This window comes from Lacerta agilis, chromosome 15 (assembly GCF_009819535.1).
Source record: "Lacerta agilis isolate rLacAgi1 chromosome 15, rLacAgi1.pri, whole genome shotgun sequence".
NCBI lineage: Eukaryota > Metazoa > Chordata > Lepidosauria > Squamata > Lacertidae > Lacerta > Lacerta agilis.
This window is the reverse complement of record NC_046326.1, coordinates 28460388-28469261: the sequence shown is the minus strand read 5'-3', so window position 1 is coordinate 28469261 and position 8874 is coordinate 28460388. Positions and strand designations below refer to the sequence as shown.

Below are 8874 nucleotides of genomic sequence, written 5' to 3'. Positions count from 1 at the left end.
GGGTGACATGGCGACCTCTTGCTGGCTTAATCCTCCTATCTAGAGACTTAGCACAGCGGAGAGAGTTGTGGGGGCCCCATGGGGAGCTCTGAAGTGGGAATCCAACAAGGAGGTCTCAGCTCAGGGAGAGAATAGAACATGCCAAAAGGAGGGCTACCCTCCCAACAGCACCTCCTATCACTGTTGACTTCAGCTTCCCTGGCCCCAATTTGCCACAAGTACAGAATGGGGGGGGGGGTGAGCTCAGGAAGGGAGCACCCCTCTGGGATTCCAAGGGCAAGCTGCATTTTCTTTGGCACACATCCCAATTTGGCCTGGCTGGCCCAAACAGATGGATAAGCATCGGCCTTGTCCACAGAATTCATAGAATCCTAGATCCATAGTGTTGGAAGGGGTTGGGGGGTCATCTAGTCCAGCCCCCTGCAATGCAGGAATCACAGCTTGCCTGGAACCTACTAGCGGCTTTTCATCCTATTTTTATTATTCTCCTCCTCAATGTGGGACAACTTTCCTTCCCAGAGGTTGTACCTGCTTCAAAACAGGTGAGGAAGCTCTGGCTGTGGGTCAGATGCAACAGGTAGGGTTTCCCCTATCTGCAGCCCACCAACTTCTCCCCTGGCCCCCATTTTCTCTGCATGTAACACTGAAGCCAGACAAGCTCTCCCTCCCTTGAAGAAGAGGTCCGGTGGCTCCATTTCTCTGTTGTGTCCCCTGCAAGTAAAGTCAGGGGCCACTCCGTTTCTGAAGAAAATATTTATTCTCTCAGCTGTATAAAGGTGGAGGAGGAGGAGGAGGAGTTTGGTCATCAGGCCTGGTCGCCAGGGACTTTCTCTTGGGACGTACTGGGCTGGGTCAGGCTGCTGCCAGATGTTCGGGAGAAAACTCTGGACAAGGCGCTGGAGACTTTCTCGAAGACGGAGGACTTCTGCTGCAGTGGCGGTTGCTGCTCGGTGGTAGCTTCCTCTTGTTCTGAGAAGCCAAAACAGAGGTTGGTCATGGAGTTGCACAGCCTCAACCTGCCACTCACAGCCCCTGTGAATGCATCACGTGGGAGCAAACAGTAGGAGCAAGGGTGTACTCCAACTCCCATAATCCCCAGCTGTCAGTCACACTGGCCCCATGAGCTAATGGGATTTGGAGTCCAGCAATGTCCCCTGTTAGATGGAGAGCAGCGCAGGCAACAGATTCCGGGCAGCCGAGACCCTCAATTGTCTTCCATCAGACAAGCATTTGGCTGCTCGAGTGTCTGGGTTTTGTTTTATTTTTACACCGCCTAGAATTTACGTGAATTTTGACCTATTCTTGTTTCCACCTCCCCCTCAATTGTTCAGGTTTTAAATGTTTGTTTTTTAAATCTAAAATGGTGTAAGCTGCCTTGGATTGTTTAAAATAAAAAGGTATGGGGTGTGTCTATCAATGTTTTAAATAAACTTAACCTCCTATATATTTTGGAAACTTGTTTGCTTTTATCTGCTATGCATTTGCACACCTCTTAAGACAGTGGTTCCCAAACTCTTTTGGCCACCACCCCCTGCATAAACACATCCCCAATTCCCCCTACCTTATACAAAGCATTATTCAGAATAGTGGTTTGCATGACCCACTAAGGAAGCAAATAACAAAATAATTCAAAACAGTAACAATTAATTGTACCTTTATTCAAAATCCAATAAAAGGGTTTAGTTTTATTAATTCAACAAAAAACTGATGGATTTGATGTAGTGATACCAGCTTCTCAAAGACTGATAATCATTTGTGCCACCTGCCACCCCCTTGCCTTTTAGGGGGCCCCAGAGGATGGTACACACACCCCCAGACGGTGGTATTGCCCACTTTGGAAACTACTTTGCTTCCTGAGATTAAGGAGCTATTTTTTGGGGGGGGGGGGGTCCTTGGTTGCCATTTTGACTCAAGATTGTGGATGGAACCTTCAAAAAAACACAGCAATTTTAACCACTGGTTTCAAAACTCCACTGGTTTTGGGGTTGTTGTTGTTTTCAAATTCCTGAGCAATGCTAGGTATGTGGGTGGGACTACTGAACATAAACCCACCTTGTGGTTCCCTGATGTGGACATGTCCATGTCGTGCTGGAAGCCTCCCTGTTCCACATCCCTAAGGAGGGTGGTGGCCTGGCATGGCCTGCCCCCCCCAACCACAGTTCAAGGGACAAAAGGGACGCCCACACCCCAAAATTGGCAGCAAGAAAACTTACCTAATTCGTACTCTGCAACATACTCTGGAACGTCCTGGTAAACAGACATGATCTGTGAAAGGAGGAAGAGGACAGGAGGGAATAGGAGAGAGGGGCACATAAAATGTCCTTGTCCTAAGTCAGGATAATCAAGTCCATTGCAGGATGAGAGAAAGGGAGCTTATCCATGCTTATCTTTTGCTCTGCTCCTTCCAGGCACAGCTCCACACTTTAATGCTCTGTGTCTAAGCATGGTTTTTTTGTTTCTTGCCTTGGAGTTTTCACTGCAAAAACCCACTCTTTAGCGCTCAATCAGGGCAAACGTCAATTCCGATTTTAAGCAGGTTGCTGTTTGCTCCTATTGAGCTTTAAAGAGCAAGTTTTCACAGGGGAAAGCTCCAGAGCAGCGTTTCCCAAACTTTGGTCTCCCAAGTTTTTGCACTACAACTCCCATTATCCCTAGCTAGCAGGACCAGTGGTCAGGAATGGTGGGAATCGTAGTCCAAAAACAGCTGGAAACCCAAGTTTGGGAAACACTGCTCCAGAGCAGGGGGGTGAGGCACTCTGACATGGAGCTTCTAAGTTCAGACCATACCTGAAAAGAGTGTGGATAAGCCCAGAGAGACCCTTTTCCTGCCCAGTCCCAAGTTCCTAAGGGTAATATATGTGTCCATGTAGCAAATTGTCAACCAGTACAGATCTCTGAGCCTGGGTGATCTATGCGGACAGGGTCTCAATCCTCTCCACAAACATGCTGTGGCAATTTACCTCGAAGGGTCCTGAGACTGCTTCAGTGTCCCGGGTGAGGTGCATCTCAACTGCAGCTGGAAGAAAACAGGCGAGAAACGGCTGTGTTACGGTCCAAGCCAAGGGTCAACAGGGTGGGGTCACTCTGGCCCCATAGACAGGCGCTCCCTGCCAGCCCGTGTCCTCCCCCCATGAAAACTGTGCCCACAACTCACTGGGTCCTAATTCCCTTTGGGGGCATCCCTCTCATAGCTGTGTGCCTGAAAGAGGCCTGGGGGCCAGGTCTAGAGCCTGAGGCCTCCCTTTGGCACCCCAGCCCCCATTTGGGGCTCTGTACATGGCATCTTCTAAGGAGCAGCCATTCTAGAACCATAGAATGGTAAAGTTGGAAGGGAGCCCAATGGTCATCTAGTCCAACCCCCGACAATGCAGGTTTTAAACACACAAGCACAATTGCATCAAACCCCAAAGTGATGGAAAGAATAGTCACCTTTATCCAGAATCTTCTCTCTATCGCTGAAACGGATACAGAAAGGGCTTGGTTAAAATGCGGCACTTGTAATGAGTCCTCTCCCCAGTTGCACAGCGGCCTGGAGTTTGCCCCTCTGCCAAAGCCTGTTTGGATTGTGGCCTCAATAGGTGCCAAGCCCAAGCATGAGGCAGGCATCCAGGTGGTTGGTCCCCCAAGCGGGATCTTATCACGGCCCACATAGAAACCACTGGGCAAGTGGGTGGCCTGTGCCTCTCAACTGGAGAGACTTGCTTGTATGGATTTTGGACTGAATGCGGGAGCGTGGATTGAATCGTAGAGCTGGAAGGGAACCCGAGGGTCATCTAGTCCAAGCCCCTGCAGTACAGGAATCTCAACACGTGGTCCTCCATCCAATTTGTAACCATTCTGGACCCTGCCTTGCTTTAGCAAATGCGCTAGCGGTTTTGTTGCTGCGCCACTCTAAAAGACCGGCTTGCCAAGTGGTTACAAAGCCGCTGCTTTGTCAAGGGAGGCCTGCTTCCACACTCTGCTGCCGACAGCAGTCTCCCCACCTTCGATTCCCAGCAGCTGGCGTTGAGAGCTTCACTGCCTCCAACAGTGCAAGTGAAAAAAACCAAACCAACCCTGAAGTTCAGTGGGGAACCAGGATGGGCTTTGCCTGTGTGTGAAGAACTCCTGAAAAGTGCCCCTGCTCTCCAAAGCCCAGCCCACCAACAAATGTTGCCCTCCAACCATTACCTGTCAGAGGTCGATGAAGGCTCCACGCTGGTTGTGCGGGGGGTGCTGCTGGAAAAGGTGACAGGGCTGCTCTCCTCTGTCTCGGTGATGGGCGTGCTCGACATATTGGTGGTTTGGGCATCCTGCGGAAAGGAAAAGATAAGGACTTGGTTTTAAGCTCTCAAAGTCAACACATACCTTAATTCAGGAAAGTGGGGGGGCATACATGGAGGAGAAATCCCCTTCCCCTTTTTGTGCACCTTGTTTTGTAGTTTGTTTTTTAAGTATAAGCCATTCCCTCAAAATCCATGTGCCCAGTAATCATTTTCACTGCTATTTTTATTATGAAAACCTACGGTGGCGCTGTGGTCTAAACCACAGATCCTAGGGCTTGCCGATCAGAAGGTCGGCGGTTTGAATCCCCGCGACGGGGTGAGCTCCCATTGTTCAGTCCCTGCTCCTGCCAACCTAGCAGTTCAAAAGCATGCCAAAGTGCAAGTAGGTAAGTAGCAACCGCTCCAGCAGGAAAGTAAACGGCGTTTCCATGCGCTGCTCTGGTTCACCATAAGCGGCTTAGTCATGCTGTACGCTGGCTCCTTCGGCCAGTAAAGCAAGATGAGCACCTCAACCCCTGAGTCGTCCGCGACTGGACCTAACGGTTAGGGGTCCCTTTAGCTTTACTATTCATTTTGGAAAGTTGTCTTTCTGTTCACATTTGGACAACTCTTAAGAGATCGCAACAAAATTTTGCTCTATGGTTCCTGAGATCAATCAGACGCCATCTAAGGATGACAGACCTTTTAAATGATGCTGTCTTTTAGCCACTGGTTTTTGGGAATTCTTGGGAAATAGCAGGTATGAGGCTGCTAGTATTGAAATCAAGTAGGAAACAAATAAGATTGGACCCAGACATTCTACAGGTCTTAGAATAATAGAATTGCCGAGTTGGAAGGGGCCACAAAGGTCATCTATCCCAACCCCAGGGGTCGAACCCATAACCCTGAGATTACGTGTCTTACTGCCTCATACTCTACAGACTGAGCTATCCCAGCATGGTCCACTCCCAATATTTCAATTTGCATTTGGAGCAGTGGACAAGAAGTGTAGGGCAGGATACAATCTCTAAATTTTGTTGCTCCGACAAGTCATAGATAAAATCCACCTTTCAGTATATTCATTTTTATTAATCTCCCTTCTGGGATATTCTTGCACGGCAGGTCAATTTAAATAGCAAGGCTGCTATTTAAAAATAACAGAATGGAAACACGATAAAGATTTCGCTGATCCAAGACCTTCCAGCTCTGCAAACAGTTGAAGGGACAAGTAGCCCATCTCCAGAACTGAGCACCTTTCCCCAGGTGAAACCACCTGAGTTTTAGACCTCTAACTAAACCTCTAATTACACCCGTTATTAAATATTATCTCACATTAATGAAAAGATTTCCCAGTTCCTGTATTCCAAATGGATGCATACGGTACGACGGATCTGTCTTTTTAAAATGTCTGTGTTTCACTTCAAAGGCTTATCTGGCCTGATTTCTCTATCGCCCTCCTGCTGGGGGGCTTGGGGTGGGCCACAAACTGGGTAGTTAAAGGATAAAGGGCTCCCCCCCCCTTTTCTAGGGGATCCTCCCGCTCCTGGGGAACAAATCCGTCTCTCTCAAGAGGTGAGGGGCCATATTCCCTCATGGACTCACCATCTGCACCTGGCTGGTCGTGGACTGGGCTGTGACCTCAATCTGTGGGATAGGGGGGGCTTCCTTCTTTTCTTTGGCCTCACCGCTGCTGCTGGACAGGGTCAAAGGGGGGCAGCATTTGCTCAGGGACAAACTCTTCTTCCGGCTTGTACTGCTGGGAGTCTTTGCCAGGAGAGGATCGCTTGGGATACGCTGTTTGAGGGCGAGAGGAAGGAGAGGAACCTCAGAACTGTTGGTAGTTTGGTTGCATCACAGATTGCTGATTGTTCCGGTTTGCGAATGTTCTATGGAACCTGAACGTCTGGTGAGGCTTCCGTGGCTTCCGATTGGCTGTCGGAGCTTCCAAACTTTGGTTTCCAAACAATTTTGGAAGGCGAACGGACTTCTGGAACAGATTCCGTTCAACTTCCAGGGTATGGCTGTATTTTAAAAAGTGAATTGGGGGAGGGGGGGAGTGAAGTTGCTGAGCTAAACAAAAGCTAGAGTTCCAACATGGGTTTCAGTAATTTCCGCCCAGACACTGTTTCCGACTGCCATATTCCGGCTATATCCAGGAAAATCCAGACATATTGCACCCCTAGGCTAGAGCATATGAGGTTAGAACACATCGCAGCAAGGGACCCCCAGAGTCCCTTTGACCTCTCTGCCAACTTCACTATCTCCTTAAAGCTTGGACTCTTAGGTTGCATCCTGAAGGGAAAGAGACTGTGCCGACCATCAGGCAATGGCTTTTCCCACCTGCCTTGCCCCACCCTCCAGCCCTTGGAGCTCTTTCCGGAGGGAGTTGCTGCCACAGTCATTATGTGCGTGTGTCTTCTGATGAACTGAGTGGAATCCAACTATGAGTCCTGGGAGTCGGGAGAGCGTTTTTGCAGATTCAACAGTGCTTAAGTTGTTTTTTTTTGGTTGTTTGTTAATGTTGCACCCCCTTCAACGTTTCTCCAATGAAAATAAGGATATCCTATTCCGTTGTTTGTGGGTGGCGCTGTGGGTTAAACCACAGAGCCTAGGGCTTCCCAATCAGAAGGTCGGCGGCTCGAATCCCCGCAACGGGGTGAGCTCCTGTTGCTCGGTCCCAGCTCCTGCCAACCTAGTTCGAAAGCACCCCAAAAAGTGCAAGTAGATAAATAGGTACTGTTCCGGCGGGAAGATAAACGGTGTTTCCGTGCGCTGCTCTGGTGCGCCAGAAGCAGCTTAGTCATGCTGGTCACATGACCTGGAAGCTGTGCGCTGGCTCCCTCGGCCGGTAAAGCGAGATGAGCGCCGCAACCCCAGAGTCATCCACGACTGCACCTAATGGTCAGGGATCCCTTTACCTATTCCGTTGTTTTACTTATACCCCACCCATCTGACTGGGTGTCCCAACCACTCTGGGTGGCTTCCAACATATATAAAAACATAATAAAACATTAAACATTAAAAAAACTTCCCTATACAAGGCTGCCTTCAGATGTCATCTAAATATTGTATACAGTGGTGCCCCGCTAGACGAAAATAATTTGTTCTGCGAAAATTTTCGTCTAGCGGGTTTTTCGTCTTGCGGAGCGGCAACGACAGCCGTGCTCCGCAAAAGGGAAAAAAAAAGACGAAAATTTTTCATCTTGCGAGGCAGCCCCATAGACTTTTTCGTCTAGCGAGTTTTTCATCTAGCGAGGCATTCGTCTAGCGGGGCACCACTGTAGTTACTTTTATCCTTGGCTTGAGGGGTTGGATCACAAAACTCCATACCCTCCAACATTTCCTGCTGTGATATCTGTTTTCTGCTAATTTCTTGCCTGCGCAGCACACCGTTTAACAGCTATGCAGAGAGAAGGCCCTGCCCCCCCCCATCTAACCCTGCTCTCCTCCCTTGGTGATGACCACCAACTTGGACGGCTTTAAAAGAAGATTGGGCAACTTCGTGAAGGAGAGGGCTATCAACGGCGACTAGTCATGTGTGCTATGCTGCCTCCGTGGCTGGAGACAGCAATGCTGGAAGCCACAGGAGCAGAGAAGTGCTCTTGTGTTTGAATCCTGCTTGTGGGTTTTCCCACGGGTATCTCAGGTATCTGGTCGGCCACTGTGACAAAAGGATGCTGGATTAGATGAGTCCCCTTTTGCCTTTTCCAGTAGTCTCTTCTTGTGTCCTTATGTCCTTGGTCCTATGAGTGTCCCTCCTATTTCCCCCAAGACTTCCAAGGATCCTGACCTCAGTCCAGACCAGAGCTATCTTTCCCATAGGGCTTAGTGGTGCGTTGCGCCATGGCGCCAGCCTCTCAGGGGCGCCCCAGCAAGTGGGGGCGCTGTGTGGCTTTGCCGGTGGCCTTTTCTTTCCATGCAAGCCCACCAGCTGCGCCCCACCAACCATAAGGCTGGCAGGCGTGCAGCTTCCCTCCCAAGCCTCCCTAGCCTCTGCGAGGATCGCTCTCCTCCCGAGGAGGCTCAGGAGGGGCGCAACTTCACTCCCAAGCCTCTGCGAGGATCGCTCTCCCACAGCGGCATGGGGGAGAGTTGTGCCCCCCCCCATGGCTGGCAGTGCACAGCTATGGCCACCCCAACACTCTGTGGTATTTTGGGGGTGTTGGGCGGATATTTGCTAAAGACGGCCCTGGTCCAGACCTTCCCTGAGTTCCTGCGGATCAAGAGGCGACTCTCCTTCAGCTAGGAGGACACAGCTGTGGGCTACATCCCTTCCTTCCCTGAGCCATTTGCTTACCGTGGAATGTGAGCTTTCGCGCCGCTTGGGCACAGGCGGGACCTCAAAGTAAAAGGATCTGTGCTCCTTCAAGACTGTCTCCTCCCCGTCGCTCTCCAGATCAACGAAGTGAGGGGCCCTGCCAGGTTGGTTGTCCTCGATGTCGTGAGCTACGAGGCGGAGGATCAGGTCCTGCTTGCTTTCCACGTCCTTCAGGAGCTCAACCCTTGTGATGTCTGGCCTCATCAGGCTTTGGAAGGAGTTTCTGCAGACTGCCTGGAAGTGCAGGAAGGGGGGCAGGGGTGGGGAGGACAGTACCTTTTACCTGCAAGGAGAGGCACACCCAGGAGGCTC

The 8874-nt window shown here is 50.3% G+C and overlaps 1 protein-coding gene across 1 annotated transcript in view; it reads right to left on the bottom strand.

Moving 5' to 3' along the window:
• Nucleotides 1-738: 738 nt before the first annotated feature.
• Nucleotides 739-8874, bottom strand: part of FSIP2 (fibrous sheath interacting protein 2) — a 44409-nt gene continuing 36273 nt past the window's right edge. The window contains exons 18-24 of the mRNA XM_033172557.1: nt 8542-8796; nt 5847-6038; nt 4171-4292; nt 3430-3455; nt 2961-3016; nt 2214-2265; nt 739-969 (exon numbers count right to left, since the gene is read on the bottom strand). Of these exons, the coding sequence (XP_033028448.1) occupies nt 806-969; nt 2214-2265; nt 2961-3016; nt 3430-3455; nt 4171-4292; nt 5847-6038; nt 8542-8796 (867 nt within the window). The 3' untranslated portion in view covers nt 739-805. The remainder of the gene's footprint in view (nt 970-2213; nt 2266-2960; nt 3017-3429; nt 3456-4170; nt 4293-5846; nt 6039-8541; nt 8797-8874) is intronic.